The sequence below is a fragment of the Rhinatrema bivittatum genome, chromosome 7 (assembly GCF_901001135.1).
Source record: "Rhinatrema bivittatum chromosome 7, aRhiBiv1.1, whole genome shotgun sequence".
NCBI classification, from domain to species: Eukaryota; Metazoa; Chordata; class Amphibia; order Gymnophiona; family Rhinatrematidae; genus Rhinatrema; species Rhinatrema bivittatum.
Window position 1 is genome coordinate 249,817,326 of NC_042621.1, and position 20,088 is coordinate 249,837,413.

Sequence of the window (20,088 nt, forward strand, 5' to 3'; positions counted from 1 at the left end):
AGAGTCAGGATCTGCCTCATCATCATCATCAGTGCCATCCAGATGCCTGTCTGGAATAGCCACAGCTAACTGAGGTGTACTTCGATGCTTAAACATAGTATCGGAAGAGGGAGGGGGCCACCACCTGAGGATCTTGACCTGACAGGATTGGGCGGGGCTGAGGACTGCACTTGAAGAAAAGATTGCAATCCTTGAAAACATTCTACCCAAGAAAAGGCAGAAGGATGCCAAAACCAGAAGGCACTTGTGCAGGGCCCACTGAGCTGCCAGCCCCTGCGGAGGAACCAGTTGGAGTTCCAAGATCAAACATTCCTCCAGACAAATCCTTAACCAGACCATCATCAGGCTGGGAAGAACCAAGCTTAGCAAAATCAGAGGAAAATAATTCTCCCTCTAAGCAGCACTGACACATTTTAGAGGGCACTCCAGACTGAGATGCTCAAATAGGACAGGCAACACAGAGAGAAAGGTGCTTAGGTTTCTTGGTCACCAGCACCATTAATTTGTCACTATGCTTAACAGGTGACTGAAGATGTGCATCCAGCCGATTCGTGATGAAAAAATGTAAGTGCCCAAAATTTCTGCGCACAAAAGCCCAAGTCTATGCGCCACAAAAGCTAAGCGCATTGACACTGCACTAAACCTGGGCGCACAACCAATACGTTTTAGAATGTGCTCACAGGTAGCACGTCCAAAAGAAACTGGGCAGACAATTTGGACGCCCAAACGGACTCACTGTGCACACCGATCCTGTAGAGGGCAGCCGAACACACAGAAATGCCTACCACATGGCGTACAGGAAAAAGCCTAACAGCAGGGCCTAGCCCACCTGGGCTGCTCAACCCGCCAGGTTGCCCAGTTCCCTTAACCCCAACGGGAGGGAGAACGAACGTCAGAATGGCGCACCAAGCATGGACACCAGAGGAAGTCCTACACAACCGCTCTACTCTGTGTCTGATTTTCCTTTTTGTTCAAACCTACTTGAGCTCAGCCCTTCCTGGCTGAGTACAGAGATGGTCTCTGTCTGCGGAGGGAGAGGGCATTTGCCATCACCGCCACACTCAAAGGCAGCAGGTGCAAGAAGTTAAGCTGTACAATCAGCTAAGTCCACACCGGCTAAAAAACCAGCTACCGGATGAAGGCACACATCTGAAGAGGATGGCAATCACCTCAGGAATTCTCAACTTGGGAAGGGACCATCTGGTATCACTGTAGAAGAGCAGGGATTTTTTCTTTTCTTTATAAAATTCTCCTTCTAAAATCTGAAGCAATCCCCAATAGAGAGATGCATGTCCACCATGTGCTGGAGACAGAGAATACTGGCAGGCTGTCACTGCAGGAGTATATATATTGTGACATCAGTTTGCTCTTGTCTCCATCTGCTGGCAGAGGTATATAACCCACTGGTCCTGAATCCATCTATCCACATGCTAGGAAACAGGTTACCCTTTCCAATATACTAGGACTAGAAGACACTCCATGAAGCTAATAGAAAGCATTTTTTTAAAACAAATCAGAGAAAATATTTTCAGTCAATGCACAAACCATAGAATTTGTTGCCACACTATGTGGTGGAAAGCACATAGCTGGGTTTAAAAGTGTCTAGACAAGTTCTGGAAGAAAAGTCCATAAACCACTATTAGTCATATAGATTTGACAAAGGCACTGATTATAGGAACATTGGCTCTTACCTGCTAATTTTCATTCCTCTACCACCACAGATCAGATAAGTGGATTTTGCATCTCTACCAGCAGATGGAGGCAGAAGACAAAAACTTTGAGGCCACTGCTTCATAAAACGAAGGGGGCCACCTGCAGTCCCTCAGTATTGACCTGTACCCAAGGCAACGAGTAGCTAGCATTCCCCTTTCCCAAGGCAAACCGGAAACCCAAGGTTGGATTCCCCTGAACTGGAGATCAAACATAACTCAAGTACCAAAATAGTCTGTCAACTGCTTAACTCGACAAACATAACTGTTCAATTAGTGAGAATAATTTCCAATATACAGCATATAAAATACCAGGAAATTCAGTCTTTCAGCAGCAACAATTGAGCGAGTCTCTGGACTGATTTGTGATTTACAGGAATAAAAATTAGCAGGTAAGAACCAATTTTCCAGTCCTGAAGAAACCCAGATCAGTCCAGACAAGTGGGATGTACTAAAGCAAGCCTACACTGGGCAGGAACCCAAAAGACCCATTCTCAACACACTTTCACCGAAAGTCGCATCCTCTTGTGCCCTAACATCCAATCGGTAATACTTGGTGAAAGTATGAAGCTAGGCACCACATTGTGGCCCTACAGATCTCTTGGGGAGACACCAATTGGACACTGCCCAAGAGGCTGCCTGTGCTCCAGTCTAATGCGCCTTAAGACCCGTCAGAATGGGCACGGACCCTGACAAATAGCCTCTTAACCCAAAAGCCAAGGAAGCTTTTGAAGCTCTCTCTCCTTTCCTCGCTCCACCGAACACCACAAAGAGATGGTCTGATCACTGAAAAGTATTAGTGACCTTCAAATAACGGACAGAGTGTTGACACACATCCAGAAAATGGAGATCTCTATCCTTTGAAAAATCTCTAGACCATTCCGGAAAACCTTTCAGTAAAAAGGAAGAACCGTACACAAAGTCCACTCATCAGTAATATGCAAAAAAGGATCTTGACAAGACAAGAGCCTGAAGCTCCGAAATCCTCCTGGCTGAACAAACAGCAACCAGAAAAACTGTCTTCAGTGTAAGGGTCCTTCAAAGAAGTTCGTCCTAAAGGGCTCAAAAAGTGCCTCACAGAGAAACCCACAAAATTAAGTTGAGGTTCCAATCTGGGCACACCTTCCGAACCAGAGGTCGTAAATACTTAAACCCCCTTCAGGAAACGGATGACATCAGGATGAGAGGCAAGGACCTTCTCTGCAAATTACCCCTGAGACAACCCAAGGCGGAAACCTGGACATGGAGCAAACTATAGGCTAAAACCCTTGGACAAGGCCCTGCTGCAGCAAGGACAAAATGTGCAGTACTACCACGACAGAGGATCCAACCACTGCCGAAGACACCAGGACTCAAATACCTTCCAAACCCTGACGTACACCATAGAAGTCTAAGGCAGACTTAGCCTGGAGAAGGGTGTAAATTACTGGCTCCAAATATCCCTTCATGTGCAACCGCTGCCTCTCAAAAGCTAAACAGAGATAAAAGCGATCCTCCCGATCTGAAAATATGGGTCCTTGTCTCAGCAATCCCAGCAAATGAGCCAACTGAAGAGGCTCTTCCACGGCCAGATACACCAGGTCCACAAACTAAGGACAACGCGGCCATTCCAGTGCCACTGTCCCTGGATGCGACTCCATGCGCCCTAACACTCAACCTACGAGTGGCCAAGGTGGAAACACATACAGACATATCCCCATCAGCCACGGGCACACCAGAGCATCTAGTCCTACTGAACCAGCTTCGCTTCTGCGACTGAAGAATCTTGCCATCTTTGCACGGACCCACGTCACCATGAGGTCCAGCTGAGGAACACCCCATCTAGCACATATGTGATTCCAGGCTTCAAGGGACAGTTCCCACTTCCTGGGATCTATCTGTTGCCTGCTGAGGACGTCAGCCTGCACGTTGTCTGCTCCCACGACGTGGGAGACCACAATTCTCTCGAGGTGACGCTCCGCCCACACAAACAATAGTTGAGTCTCCAGAGCCACAGCGTGACTCTTCATTACTCCTTGGTGGTTGATGTATGCCACTGTTGTCGCATTGTCCAAAAACACTCTAACCATTTGTCCCTGGACCAAAGGCAGACCTCCAGGGCCCTGCGCACCACCAGCATCTCCAGGCAATTGATGGACAAGGCTGTCTCTGCCGCTGACCAAAGACCCTGGGCAAAACGACCCAGGCACAAGGGCTGAGGGAGGAACTGAGGCTGGCATCTGTGGTCACCACCACTCAGTCCGGAGCCTCCAGGGCCACACCTCTTTCCAGGTTGCTCCTCGATAGCCACCACAAAGGACTGGACCTGGATTCTGCTAAAAGAAGCAATGGCAGATAATACTGCTCAGACACTGGATTTCACCTTGACAAAAGCGCCTTTTGCAATGGGTGCATGTGAGAAAAACCCCATGGAACCAAATCCAACGTCGAGGCCATGGAACCCAGCACCTCTAAGTAGTCCCAGACCCTTGGCACTGAGACGTAACAGCTGTGTCACCTGCAACTTCAACAACCTGTCTGCTGTCAAACACTCTGCCTTTCTGGGTACAAAGCGGGCCCCTAGGTATTCCAACAATTGAGACGAGACCAGGTGACACTTTGCCACACTGATCACCCAACCCAGAGATCTGAGGGTGTTCATCACTTGTTGCATGGACCGATCGCACTCCTCCTCCATCTTTGCCCAAATAAGCCAATCGTCCAGATATGGATGTTCCAGGATCCCTTCTCATCTCAAGGCTGCCGCCACTACCACCATCACCTTTGTGAAGGTTCAGGGAGCTATAGCCAACCCGAAGAAAAGTGTGGTCGCAATACCTTGAACCAAAGAAATTTCTGATGGTTCTTTCAAATGGGAATATATAGACAAGCTTCAGCTAGATGTAAGGACGCTAGGAACTCTCCTTTGCAGAACACTGCAATCACCGTGCACAACATCTCCATCCAGAAACGCAGTTCTCCCAAGATTACGTTTACCTTTTGCAAATCTAAAATGGGCCGGAAGTTGCCCTCCTTTTTTGGTACTACAAAATAAATGGAGTAACTCCCTCGCCCCTGCTCACTCAGCGGAACTGGAATTATGGCTTCTAAGCTCATCAACCTTTGCGGAATCCCCTCTACTGTTTCCCCGTTTACTTTGAGAAGAGCAGTGGGACTTCAGAAAGGCTTCCCTGACCAGGCACGAAAATTCTAAGGCATAACCATCTCTTACCTCCAGAAACCACCGGTCTGAGGTAATCTTGGCCCACTTCTTGTAAAAATGGGACAACCTGCCCCCTACCGCTTCCAGCAAGGAGTGGGTGAGCCTGGCTTCATTAAGAAGCCTTACTCCCTCCGGTCCCCTAACCGGAACCACTCTGGAGGACCTACCAAAACCCCAAAAGGGCTGCTGACGTCCTGACGACTGCTTCAACACAGAGTTTGCGGCCCCTCTCCTGGACCGAAACCCCTCCTTGAATCCCAAAAATGGGACCAGGATAGAAAGACCTTCTAGTGATCTTATCATCCTTCGGCAGTCTGTTCCATTTGGATTCCCCTAGGGACTTCAGCTGATCCAAGCTCCTCCCCGAATAGCAGTTTCCCCTTAAAAGGTAGACTGCATAACTGAGTCTTGGACCACATGTCCACCGACCAATTACGCAATCATAGAAGCCTGCGCACAGCCACCACAGAGACCGTGCTCCTGGCATACATGTGCACCAAGTCATTCAATGCATCCATCACAAGCCACCCCAGCTTCCAGGCGTGCCGCCTGAACGGGACTGAGCATACTGGGTGATGACTGCTCTTGTGGCTTCTGAACCCAGAATGAGCAAATCTGCTGCATCATGCTAGCAAACACCGCGGCTTGCAGACTCAAGGCTGACACCTCAGACATGTGCTTCAACTGAATTTCCAATTTGCGATCCTGTACATCCTTCAGAGTGGCGGACCCCGCCACCAGAATAGTGGTTTTCTTAGTCACCGCAGAGACTGCCGCATACACCTTAGGAGTTTTTAGGCGATCCAAATGCTCTTCTATCAAGAGATAAAGCTTCACCATCACCCTTCCCGGCTGATCAGCAGCTGAATATTTTTAGGCAACGGAAAGGCAGTAGGCGGACCCTTCAGCCCAACCAGGACTGAATTAACGCCTTCATTGTTACTCTTCCTGAGTCAGCTTCATCTCCAATTCTTCCAACACCTGAGGAATGAAGGGTCGAAACTCCTTCTTAAACAGGCGGACCACCCGAGGGTCATGCCCCCTGGTAATGGGCCCCTCAGTGAGCTCTGGATCAGTTATCTGACCCCCATCCTGATCCATGCCCGGGTACACTCCTGCGGAGACACAGGACTCTCCTGCATCTCATCTGAGTCATCCAGGTCCCTGGGATCACCTTCCACACAAGAAACACGCAACCCCAGATGCTTAAGCAAGTCCCCAGAACTGCCCGCCGAATCCATCCTAGGTCTTTTGGGTGGCACTGGTTGTCTCTCCCTGGATCTCCTCTCACCTACACCCTTCCTAGCCAGGAAAGCCTTGTGCATCAGCAGGACAAATTTGAGGGAAACCCCCACCGGATCTTCAACCCTCTGCTCAAGGAGACTGGTCTCAGAGTCCCCCCCCCCCCCCCAACCTTCCTCCGGCCTCTGCACCGAAGGAGAGAGCAGAGGAGGGATGTCACTGTATTCCCAGCAAGACGGAATTCCTTGGCTTTGATCTCTTGCAGATGCAAACCCCCCCCCCCCCCCCCTTGGCAACTGCCATGGCCCCCGCAGACTGGAAGGCCCTCCTGTCTTTGGACCCTTAGCGGAGGATCCCTTCTCCCCCGAGGCACAACCTGTGTAGAGGGAGCGGGTATTCAATTGGGCCAACCAGAGCTTGCAGGTCCTGCAAACGTCCATGGGCGGTTTAGCTGCCATGAAGCCCATGGTCGCCACGCAGCCCGAGCGCATCACTGCGAAGGCGGCCACACCACGTGACTGTCCTGCTGAGCCGCGCAAAACTTGTGATTGTGCCAACACAAGCAGAGCTCAGGAAAAAGCGCCAGTCTGAGCACCACGCAACAAGTGTGGCACACACAATGAGACTTCCCTACCAGGGAAAAAACAAACATAGCACTCCTCGCCCTCACCCTCCTGCTGAACCCAGCAGCTTCTGCTGGTCAACCACCCTGGCACTGAACCTCAGGCCGATTCTCCTGTCTCTCTCCTCAGCTCAACTCTATATAAAAAAATAAAAAATAAAAATAAAAATAGACAATGCAAAGGAACAAAAAATCCAGAGTGAGCCAGTCCCCTGGCTATCAAGGTCTCTGGAGACAGCGGGCCACAATAATCAGGGGAATCCAAACCCCTGGTCACCCAGCTCAACCCGAGGGATGGCCCACAAAGGAACCTAGCACCTTGGGAAGCTGATACAAATCTTCTCACAATCTCAACTTTCAGTCAGAACTGCAGGTTTGCACCTCTACCATCTGCCAGAGACAAGAAATACTGAGGGGACTCTAGGTGGCACTCTTGTTTATGTAGCAGTGCCTCAAAGCTTTTGTTTTCTGCCTCCATCTGTTAGTAAAGATGCAAAACCCACTTATCTGGGTATGTTCAGGAACCTTAGTTATGAACAAGACAGATTGGATCAATTCTTTGTGATCCTGCTGGGTATTTGTGAACTGGATTGGACACTGTTGGAGAAAAGATGCCGGCCTCGATGGATCTTTGGTCTTATGTTCTTATGAAAAATTACATTTATATAAACTGCAAACCTGATCCTGTTTTTCTCCTGTTTCATGTCTGGAGATGGGTTCCTCAACTTCTTCATCATATACTCTCTGTGAATAAATTAATAAGAAAACAAGGAGAATTCTACATCTGTAAGTGTTTCTGTGCTAATGGTGTGTAGCATAACATTCTAAGATGGCTAAACAATTGCACAAGCTTACATCCTGTCAGGTAAAAAAAAAAAAGGTTGAAAGGCCACAGAGTAGGCAATAGTGTGCATGTCCTACACAAAGTTTTGATTCTAGTAAATGAAATAAAAATATCTCCAAAAAATTACAGAAGAATGATCAAATTTAATTTCTATCAAAAGTTGGGTTTTCTGTTTTCCAATATTTCTAATGGATATCCTTAATTCAAATACACAGAATATGACAGCAGAAGATTACCATGAGGCCTGTCCAGTCTGTGCATCCATACCAATTACTAAGCTCTACAATCCCTACCACTACCTCAGATATCCTGTGCTTGTCCCATGCTTTCTTCAATTCAGATACTGTTTTTGCTACACCACTTCCACTGGGAGAGACTGTCCCATGCATCCACCAGCCTCTCTGTAAAGAAATATCTCCTTCAATAACTCCTAAGTCTATCCTCTTACCTTCATCCCATGACCCCCTGTTCCAGAGACTCCTTTCTGTTGGAAGTGCCTTGACACTTTCCTCTTCAGATATAACAAAAAAAACTGAATATTTTAAAAATATGTCTGTCTATACTTTTTACAGTTACACAGGAGGTCAATATTGAATACAGTCAACATTTTAATGAAAAATACTATGGGGTCTTATACAGATGGAGACCTGCAGATGAAAAACTTTCAGTCTTCTTAAAACAGGGGCAAGATCTGACATCATTTGGAGTGAGAAAACTCTCCCAAAAATGAGATTTCTACAATGTTCTCTTGCGTCAGATCTTCACTGAGGTGTACAGTGCTGTTCATACATCTCACTCTGCATGTGAAACTGGCCCCAAAACCCTAAATCACCACGAAAAACTCACCTAGAGTTAATAGCTGGCCTTCCTATAGTGATATAAACAGTTGAACACTGTGAAGGCCTCCCCAGAGGCGCTCTCCACTCCACTCCCCCTCCCCAAGCCCAGAAATGGCCAAAATGCAATTTGCAATCTTTATTGCAAATTGTATTATGGCCGTTTCGGGCATATCGCACAGCTTAACGCCAGGAAAAAAGGTGCAGTTATTTCCGGCATTTAAAAAAGTGCGATAGCATGCATTATGCTATTGCACGGTGCGATATTCCCCTCATTTTCATTAATTCCGCCCAAACCCCTCCCCAATCCTGCCCCTATGAAATATTTGCATTCGCCCAATGTAATACCATTAATATCGCAGGCTTTAAACGCCATAATGCATTTTGATGAATGACCCTATAAGGTTGCCACCTCACCCAAGTTACCCCAAATATGCTGATTTAGTACTGGGTTTTGCCCCCACTGCATGCATAAAACTTGCAGTAATTCTTTTGTTATCGAAATAAGAACTCACTCCATACATGTAATGGGGCAGACCCAGGATGGGATCAGCATCCTTGAGTTGATTGGGGTGAAATGACATTGCTGTGCTGAGATATGAATTCTAAAACAATCTGCCACCATCACCATCCCACTTACATTCTCAATAAACTGTGTATTGGATAGCATAAGGAAGTCATTGAAGACACTGTGTAGGCGACAATCTGAGGCTTTCGTTTCATGAATCAGTCGATCCAACTGTTTCTCAATTTCGTGTGTCCGGGATATGGTCTGCTGAGAAAACTCTTGCAGAAAACGCAATAGCTAATTGGATACAAAAACACAAGCAACAAATTAGAAGAACAGGAAATAAGTCAATTAAAACATAGTAGCAATAAATATTATACAAGGCATTTATTTAAATACATTAAAAGGCATATTATAAACACATGCATATGTGCAACATACTATACCTGAATAATAAGATAAAAATGTCACCCTAGCTTGTTTTTGTAAAATAAGATTTTTATTTATTTATTTTTTTTAAATAAAAACCAGGGAGACATTTTGTGCAGCAGAACGCCATAAGTTGATCTCTTGTGGAATGTGGTTACTATAAAACCTAAAGAAGGTATAACAGCTGAAACGCCAGTATCAAATTCTGTGCACACTGGATGATGTGAGAACATTGTCGTGATTTGTCATCTATGACCATTTGCCTGGTGGCAACATCACTTTGCTGCATTATAAAGGAGTCTTCTGTTAGTTTTGTCAAGAAGATAAGTACATTTGTTTTGCAGGTTTGTGAAAAAGGAAAAATTGTTTGGAGGGTGGACTAGACTGTCTTGGACATTTTATTTGCAATAGAAAAAAAAAATTATATATATAATATATATATATATATATATATATATATATAAATAAATATTATGAGACCATACCGAGGAAGACGCACGGTTACAAGATGAGGAAGCATCTGTAGAAATATTAAGCGGAGTGAATCATCGGGATTGATTCTGAAACATTTAGAATGGTATTAAAATTCTTTTTGTGCGGTCAAGTAAAGAAAAATTTGGAAGTTTGGTAGGAGTGTTTGATCCGTGACTCCATTTTGAGAACAGCAGTTTCCCTTTGGAAAAAGGTGTGGTGAAAATTTTGAAAATTTTGGTAGAAATATCTGTGGAGACGGGCTGTTTGGTGCAGCAGAGAGGTTCACATTCACATTCGGGAACCTTTCACACACTAAACATTAGGAGCTTCTGTGCCAGAGTGAAGTGAATGTGTTTTTTCTGAATCCACTCCTTTGAGTTCAGATACAAATGATGGAAGTCATTGGTTTCTGTTGATGTTTGGTCTTAATAAGAGTATTCCCCTGAAGAAGCCAACATTGGCGAAACGAGGTCCTTGTCGGGATGGAAGATAGAACCAACTGAATGAATACACCACTAATACATGTTTATTGAATGCATAAAGGACTGTAATTCAAGTTATATAGAGAAAATTGTTAAAACATTAAGTGGTGTAGTCAACAAACCAGACCTATCATAACATCAATGGGGGTAGGGCATATAAAGTCCAATTAGGGCAAGTTTGAGGTGAGAAATAGGAAATTGAGGGTTAAAATCAATTGGACTTAATGTTGTTTTTTTAGCGCATATGTAATATTTAATGATATGAAATATTCATTTCATAAAATGTGGTAGGCAGATGTTAAATTTTCAATAAAAGAATAATTATTTTAAGAAATATCACATTTTCGTAATGACTTATTGAATATACAAAAGTGCTTGTTGTCTCCCACGTTTGTACGTCGGGGTTTTTTTTTCATATACACTAGTTCTAGCACTGGTGGAAACGGTATTGCCAAAAAATTTTTTTGATTGCTATATATATATATATATATATATATATATATATATATACCTGTCTATAACCATGGATATAGACAGGTTTCGGGGGGGGGAAATGCAGGCAGAAGGTTGGAGAGGCACCTAAAAATCTGTGACTGTTCCCAAGGGATAGGTCAGAGCTCAGACCGGGGCTGGTTGGGGTAGTGGGTGCTCCTTCCATGCTGCAGAGGAAGTGGAGAGAAAGATTAGGTAAGGAAAAAAATTGGGAAGGGAAGGGGCAAGTAAATTAAAAGTTTACAAAAGTACCCAAAACTGTAAATAAAAGCTAATAAACAAAGTGACAATTTTTTTTTTCCTGGTTTCTAAGAATTTTGACTGGCACTTGTGTATATATATATATATATATATATATATATATATATATATATATATATATATATATATATATCACACACACACACACACACACACCCATATATAGACACAATTTTCAAAATAATTAAAACAGATAGCTTATCCAGCCAAAGTTAGCTGGATGAGTTATTAGGGCTGTTCAGTGAGAAACATGTCCCACTAATATTCTCCAAAAATGTTATCCAGAAAAACCTACCTGGATAAGGAAAAAAAAAAAAAATAAGACAAGTGGGCCTGACACCCTGATGCCCCCCCGTCCCACTCCTTCAAATATTTACAAATCAGGGAAAAGTTAGATCGGGGAGAGTACTAGATGTAGTGTACTTTGATTTCAGTAAGGCTTTTGGCATGGTTCCACATAGGCGACTTAGAAACAAATTAAGCACCCTTAGTATGTGCCCTAAAGAGACTGACTGGGTTAGAAATTGATGCATGGGAGATGACAAGTATAATGCTAAATGGTGCTCATGCTGATGAGGGGGTAAGTTACAAGCGGTATGTCACAGGGATCAGACCATGCTCCAGTTCTTTTCAACAATTTTGTGAGTGACATTGTGGAAGTATTGTCGAGAAAGGTTTGTCTAAGATAATGCTAAAAAATGTCTTACTTGATAATTATCTTTCCTTGAGTCATACTAGACAAGTCATCATGTATGAGATTTCCCTCCTTCACAGCTGACAGAAACAGGGAACACATCTCTTATGTCCTCACTCTGAGCTATAAGGAAGTTGTGATCCTGCTCCAATCCCAGTAGCCTACTGCCAGAACACTGTGACCGATTCCCCCTTACTGCCAATAAAAACATCATAGGACCCACAGGACGTTTAAGAGAGTGAGCAAGAAGTACATGTAGCTGAAGAGAAAAAAAACAGGCACCTTTAGGGATATAGTAAATGTGCCTTATGATTCATCTCCCCTAACCCTATGCTCCTGGGTTGGTTCTGGACTGGTCTAACAGGACTCTAGAAAAGCAAGTTTGCTCACCGTAAATGGTGTTTTCGTAGATAGCAGAATGACAACCATAATATGTGGGATGATGTCATTCGGCAGCACCAAACAGTTGGGACCAGAGTATGGAAGTAGAGATGTCCTGTATCGAAGACCATTGCTGGGTTCCGGTATGCACTGCCATGCCAGGAACCCTTTGCGGGTTGTCTTTCTAGCTTCTTCTCCAATTCTGGCATCAGTTTAGCCTGATGGAAGGTGTCCACCACTTCCAATGCCCTCTCAAGAGTGAGACTGGGTGGAGATACCTCTAACTCCACATAGACCAGTCAGGCCCATCTAGGAACTGCTCCAGCAGGACCTAGTTGGCTACCTCAAGGCCTGTCTTCACCTCTAACATCTGGCATCTTTTAGCTGATGAATGATGCTTTGTGGAATTTCACTGGGCTGCAGGGTAGGTTTTGGTCATGTAACCCATCCTTTTCAGGATAGCAGCTTTATCATCAGAGTAGCTGGCACTCCCATTGAGCATGGCTGCTTGAAAGCCCATTTGGCTTTTGCCTGTAAGTAGCTGGCCCATGTACCTGGCCAAAGTAGCTTCTGGAATAGATCTACGCAAATCACCACTGTGTTCCAGCGATGCTATACAATCAAAAATAAATCAAAGGCAACATGTAGCTGCTCTATCGCTGCCAGACTATATTTACTATAAATTATTTGAAAACTCTGTTTGTGTAAATTCAACAATTCAAAAATTACTTAATTAACCTACACTGTGTGGAACAAAATATCAGAAAAACTTTGCAAAAACAATTGAAAAAATGTTTGAAAAAATATTTTTATGGAGAAGGTGGAAGTTTCATATATAGTGTAGGCGACTCTGCACCAATATATAATTGGTTATAATCATCAACCCCCACCACCTCCAATAAAACAAAACTTTTTTTTGAAAAATTTTTTGTAAATTGAAATTGTAATCCCAAAACAATTCAAACACATCCACGGAGGTGTAAATGTTTACCTTTCCTCTAGAAAGGACCTAATATGATCTTATGAAAAATGTCCAATAAGCTTAAGGCGGGTCCATAATAGACTTCCCTGTAAATGTTGGTGAATCCTCAAGCATTTGAAATCCGATCCCGACACAAACAATTCGTGTTTCAGATGTAAATCTTTCTTCAGGGGAGTATCTTTACTAATCTTCACCAACCTTGAAGAATTCTAGCCTCGCCAAAAGTTGTAAAAGTTGTTCTTCATGTTTACCATGGACTCAAGTGTTCTGTTCGCCGCATCGTGCTGGCTGTGTTCCTTTCCAAACCCCCGGACTACTGTCCAAGCCAGAGCCACCAGCGAGACTCCCTGAGAAAGATTGTCCGGTTGTAACCACCACTGGGAGACTGGTCGAGTCGTGGACGGCAGGGGTAACGGTAGATGGAACTGCTCGGAGACTGGACTCCAGCGGGAGAGTAATGCCAACTGTAAGGGACACATGTGCGCAAAAGACCACGGAACCAACTCCAGCGTGGAAGCCATGGAACCAATCAACTGCAGGTAGTCCCAAACCGTCGGGGGCTGCATCTGCAGAAGAGCCTTGACCTGCCCCCACAGCTTGCGACAGCGGTCTACCGAGAGGAAAACCTTGTCTTGCCGTGTGTCGAAGAACGCTCCCAAAAACACCAGAGACTGAGAGGGATGGAGATGACTTTTGGCTAGATTGACTACCCAGTCGAGGGAGTGCAACAGTTGTAGAACCCGCTGGATCGCAGACCTGCAAAGCTCCTCGGACTTTGCCCGAATCAACCAATCGTCCAGGTACGGATGGCCCAACAACCCCTCTTGCTGTAACTGCGCCGCCACTACCACCAGTATCTTGGTGAAAACTCTGGGAGCCGTCACGAGCCCAAACAGTAACGCTTGGAACTGATAGGGTTTGCCCAGGACAAAGAAAAGGTATTTCTGATGCTCCTTCCAAATCCCGATATGTAGATAAGCCTCCAAGAGATCCAGCGAAGCCAGGAGCTCTCCCGGACGGACCGAAGCAATCACAGACCTCAGGGTCTCCATGCAAAAGTGTGGATTCAAGAGACCGTGATTGACTCCCTTCAGGTCGAGAATCGGGCAGAAAGAGCCTTCTTTCTTTGGAACGACGAAGTATATGGAGTAATGTCCTCTTCATTGTTCCAAGGCGGGAACCGGGACAATCGCGCCCAGTCCTAACAGCCGGACCAACGTCTGACGAACCGTCTCCCGCTTGACGGCGTCCCCGCATGGGGAGGGAAAATATCTCAGGTGGGGAAGGCGTGCAAAATCTAATGCGTAGCCGTGTCTTATCACAGAGAGTACCCACTGATCTATCGTGATTGTGGTCCAAGCCTCGTAAAAGAAAGACAACCTGTCCCCCACCTTTGGTACCGAGGGAAGGACCGGCAATCCATCATTGGGCCGACGTAGTGGTAGCGGGTCTACCGAAGCGTCGTCCTCGAAAGGACTGCAGTGGTTACCTGCCACCCCCCCCCCCCCCCCGACTGAAAGGAAGTAGAGGAGGTACTAGGATGAGGAGCCCGAGGCTTTTGGCTACTCCAAAAACGGGAACGAGACGGGAAGGAGCCCTTAGACCTCGACCTGTCCTCCGGCAGACTGTATCCTTTATTCTCGCCCAGAAGCTGAATCATGTCATCCAGTTCCTTTCCAAACAACAGCTTTCCCTTAAAGGGAAGGGAACCCAGACGAGACTTAGAGGCCCCATCCGCTGACCAGTTCCGCAGCCACAAGAGATGTCGGGCAGAGACAGCAGACACCATGGAACAAGCCGAAGTTCGGAGGAGATCATGCAGAGCGTCCGCACTATAAGCCACCACTGCCTCAAGATGCCCGGCCTGTCGGGCTTCCTTCTCAGACAGGCCCTCATTGACTAGCAGTTGCTGCACCCAACGCAGCCCGGCCCGCAGGGCGAAGGTACTACATATCGCCACCCGGGCCCCCAGCACCGAAACTTCAAATATCTTCTTCAGCTGAATTTCCAACTTATGATCCTGAAGGTCCTTCAAGGCTGTGGTGCCCATGACCAGAATGGTCGTCCACTTCGTCACCGCTGAAACCGCGGCATCCACCTTCAGTACCCTCAGGACCTCCAGAGCTTCCTCTGGCAAAGGATAAAGCTTATCCAAGGCCTTGGTGACCTTCAAACCAAGATCTGGAGTATCCCATTCCCTGAAGAGCAGGTCCGTCGCAGAAAAATGGAAGGGGGAAGGTCGTGGGTGGACCACTCAGGCCCAATAACACCAGATCCATGGAGCCGGATCTAACCTCCTCAGGTGGGGTCTCGATGCCCAACTCCCCCGAGATGGCGGGAATAAGGGGCCCCAACTCATCGCGACGGAAGAGACGTATCACCCGCGGGTCGTCCCTTCAGAGTGCTAGCTCTGTCTCGCTGAGCCCTGCGCGGGAATGCCATCACCTTCTGCCCCCCTCGGGGGCAGAGATGGAGCCCCCTGGTCCTCCAGGTCCTCTGAAGCATCCGAAGAATCCGAAACATCCCTAGAGGGGAAGGCCCGCAGTGGCCGCTTGGCCTTGGGGGTGGGGGGTGTCCCGCAACATCCCCCGGCCGTGGGTGCGCCATGGGGGCCGAGGATGGCATCCCTGGGGCTCCAGGAGGGCCGGGCGCCAATTCAGAGCTTGGCGGGCTTTAAAAGCCCTATGCATGGCCAGTATGAATCCAGAGGAAAAAGAGGAGCAGGAACCGTCAGAGTCCGTATCTTGCCCCCTCCCCTCCCCTAGGTCTGCTGCCGGCGAAACCGGACAGGGGGCTGGGCGCTGCGGGGTGGGGAGTCCCTGCTTTCCTCCGCGGACGCCATCTCTGCAACGGAAGGTAGAGGTAAAATGGCGGGATTTCCCGCGCTTCGCACGCTGGTGGCCAACAGGGATTGCGCACCCCCCCCCCCCAACATGATCGACAGGGTCCGCCGCCGAACGACTACCCCCCAAACCGCCCCTGACGGTCCCTCGCCTCCTGGGATGCAGGCTGAACACAGCCCATCCTGCGAGAGGCGTGCGCTTCCGGACCCGCAGACGGTGCAGACCGAGCCTCGTGGCATGGCCGCCCCGCTAAGATCAAAAAAACGAAACCGCGAAGAAGAGGCACGTCGGGAAGGGGGGAACGGAGAAAAATCGTCGCCGCAGTGAAGTCGGAGAGTGAGGCCGAAAAGAAAAAGTAAATCTAAATTTTTATTTTTTTTTTTACCTCAGCCGCACTGTCCCTCATAAAGTGCTGAATCGGTCCGGCTGGGGTGAGTGAGCCGGGCTCCCCGGAATCACCCCAGCTGGGCTTGGGTAAGTGGGGTTCTCAACCCCTAGCCCCCGCGCTCTGCTCAACCAGGGGGGGTGGCCCTCTCAGAGCCTAGCAACCCCTGGGAGCCCAGACCGTTCGTCTACTCCTACAAGAAAAAACTAACACTGAAAAGCTTTTTTTTTTTTTTTTTTTTTTTTTAAATAAACTTAAAGACAGACAAGAGGACAATGAGAAAAACACCCACTGCCTACCTTCTAGAATCCCCTTTGTAATTTAACTTTTTTTTTTCCCAGGCTGTGAGCTATGCACCCATACCACCTGCTGGAAACAGAGAAATACTGACAGGCTGTGGGGTGGCACCCCAGTATATATGGCACAGCCTGTCAAATTTTTGCTCTGTTTCCACCTACTGGTGCGGAGGCATAACCCAGGAGTCTGGACTAATCTGGTATGTACAGGGAAAGCAAATTGCTTTCAGATTAGAGCAGCAGGCTGAGAACTTGAGAATCCAGGGTTCAAACCCTGACACTCCATGTGACCTGTGCAAGTCACTTCGCCACATCCATTGCCTCAGGTACAAACTTACATGCCTATTTACGAAAGCTTTTCTTCCATTCTGCATCTATGAGAAAAATACTTCGTAAACAGGGCCCTTAAGAGTATAAACCGTCTGGGGACAGGGAAATACTTACCTGAATGGAATTTGTTTTGATGTGGCTAAACAGTCACAAAAAGTGGAACAGAAATAAAAAATTACATTAAAATTAAATTAGATTTTAATTCAGGCTTCTGAAAACCAAAAGCAAGCAAACTCCAACAATATCTGACCCCAAAATTTCAAACATAAATGAACAAAAGAAACAAAGTTTACAAAATAAACGGAATGGTAGTAAACATCATATAAGAAATATAAATCATTCAACCATGTCTATTCTACCCAAAACTCATTCTTTAAAAAAAAAAAAGTGAAATACAGAGTAATTTAAAATGACTCAACATTAACCCAAGTGTATAAATAAAGTGATAATTTAAAATCATATAGCCCTGTGAAAATCAATGAAAAACTAAAAGCAATAAAAGGCTCTGGCCCAAATAAGTTTTAACAAGCTGGATCTATGTCTTTTTCATATACAATTTATTTATTTATAGTGTATTTAGCTTATGCTTTTTCATTGGTAGCTCAAGGTGAGTTACATTCAAAGGTGTCAACTACAACTTGTCTATTGATCCTTATTTCTACACAGTCATGTTGACTAACAAAGCAACCAAAATATATACTCAAAAGACATAATTCAAGCAATACACTGTGATATGCACAGAGTGGACACGCCAGAAGGAGTGGAGAGAATGAGACGGGATTTAAGGAAGCTGGAAGAGTGGTCGAAGATATGGCAGCTGCTATTCAATGCCAAGAAGTGCAGAGTCATGCATATGGAATGTGGAAATCCAAAAGAACTGTATTTGATGGTGGGTGAAGGGCTGATGTGCATGGAGCAGGAGAGAGACCTTGGGGTGATAGTGTCTAATGCAGGGGTTGGGAACCCATGGCTCGCGAGCCAGATATGGCTCTTTTGATGGCTGCATCTGGCTCGCAGACAAATCTAAATCAGTGTGTCACCACACTTTCCAGTCCCCCGCTGACCCAGCTGCTCCCCGGTCCTCCTCCGCCCGGGCTTAAAATGCTGTCAGCCCGGGCGGAACGCGGCAGAATAGCTGGAGTCGGCGGCACCGGCATGCTCTCTTCTTCCCGCCCCCCACCCCCCTGCGGCCCGGAAGAGGAAGTGGTGAGCATCGGGTGCGTGCGCGGGAAGAAGAGACCACGCTAGTGTGGTCAGCGTCGGTCCGACGTAAAGAAGACTGTGCAGCGCGGCTCGGAGGAAAATAAAGAAGAGCTTCAACCGCGGCCGATGGGACTCCTCCTCTGCGAGGGCTGAAAATGAAGGAGGTTAGCGTTGGGAGGAGGCTGCTGCTGCGAGTTCCCGGGGTGGGGGAGAGAGAGTGAATGAATGAGCGAGCAATCAAGCATGTGTGTTTGAGATCCTGTGTGTGTGTGTGAGTGAGAGATTGCATGTATGTGAATGATTGAGAGCCTGAATATGTGAAAGAGAGCCTGCCTGTGAGAGAGCGAGCATGAATGTAAGTTTACGATTGGGAACCTGTATGTGTAAGTTTGTGATTGAAAACCTGTTTGTGTGAAAGAGTATGTGTGTATGATTGAGATCCTTTGTGTGTGAGAGAAATCATGTGTATGTATGATTAAGAGCCTGTGTGTATAAGTAAGAGAGAGCATGTGTGTCTGTGTGTGATTGAGAGCTGGTTTAGGTGAGGGAGCATGTGAGTATGTGATTGAGAGCCTGTGTTTAAATGAGAGAAAGAGAGGACATGTTTATAAGCATGTGAATGAGAGTCTGTGTGTGAGAGAAAAAGACAGCATGTATTTATGTGATTGAAAGCCTGTGTGTGTAAGCGTGAAAAGATAGACAGCATGTGTGTAAATGTGTAATTAAGAGCCTATATAAGTGAAAGAGAAAAAGCATGTGTATATGTGAGTGACTGAGAGCATGTGTGTATAGGTGTGTAATTGAGAGCCAGTGTGAGAGAGAGAGCGCTGGTATGTGACAGAGAGGAGAAAGTTCCAAGCAAACCACCCCTCCTCCTGCTAATTCAGAACAATCTCAGGGCACCTGGATATCAAACGTTCCCAGGTATGCAGAGCAAAAAAATGTTTGTATCCTTATTTTTCATTACTGGGTCTGTGTGTCTGCTATTTTGAAATATTTTGTTGGTATCTGGAAATTTTTTATATGAGTTTTTAATTATTGGATATTCCACTCATCAGCTGTTTCGAAATATGTTCTTTTTGTTAGTACAGTTTTACTGCTGATGATTTTATATTTCTTGATTTGTTTTATAAGGATGGGTGATGTTTCTTTTTTCCTTTGTTACACTGCATACAGAGACTCTGGCTTGTTGCAGTTTCCAATTCAGTTTTTTCTGCATGCTTCTAGTTATGCGTTTTGGTCTCTTTATTCTATGTTAGGTGAGGGTCAGCATGTGATTCAGGTGAGGTTTTCTGCTGGCGTGTAGTTTCTGTGTAGGACTCTTTAGCAGCCTGACTTGGTCCGTTTTCCTAATAGGAGATGTATTGGTGTCTTAAGGCCTGGTGTAATATTTTCAGAGACTTATTGTACTTTAAAAGTGTGATCTTACATAAAATGCACACATTTACTTGTATTTAGTTTTAAACATATTGTATGGCTCTCATGGAATTACATTTTAAAATATATGGCGTTTATGGCTCTCTCAGCCAAAAAGATTCCTGACCCCTGGTCTAATGATTTGAAGTCGGCGAAACAATGTGACAAGGCGATAGCTAAAGCCAGAAAAATGCTGGGCAGCATGATCACACGGTTAATGCAACTTCAACATTGCTCTCTGCTTCAACGGCAAGGGGAAATGTGGAAAAGAGGATTTACATTCAGACAACAAGCAACAAGGACTGAACTACACAGTCTGGGTAAACAAATAAGCGAAGGGGTAGCTTGTTTATTGCAGCCGTTACTACCCTAAACCAATTAAGACTGATACATCACTTTGAGTGCATATATAACGTTGCTCTCTGCTTCAACAGCAGGGGGAAATGTGGAAAAGAGG

The 20,088-nt window shown here is 46.0% G+C and overlaps 1 protein-coding gene across 3 annotated transcripts in view; it reads right to left on the reverse strand.

The window, feature by feature from the left end:
• Positions 1–20,088, reverse strand: part of LOC115095822 (WASH complex subunit 2A-like) — a 257,808-nt gene that overhangs the window by 236,510 nt on the left and 1,210 nt on the right. For all 3 annotated transcript variants that reach the window (XM_029610022.1, XM_029610023.1, XM_029610021.1), the window contains exons 2-3: positions 9,096–9,260; positions 7,454–7,519 (exon numbers count right to left, since the gene is read on the reverse strand). In XM_029610022.1, coding sequence (XP_029465882.1) covers positions 7,454–7,519; positions 9,096–9,260 — 231 coding nt within the window. The remainder of the gene's footprint in view (positions 1–7,453; positions 7,520–9,095; positions 9,261–20,088) is intronic.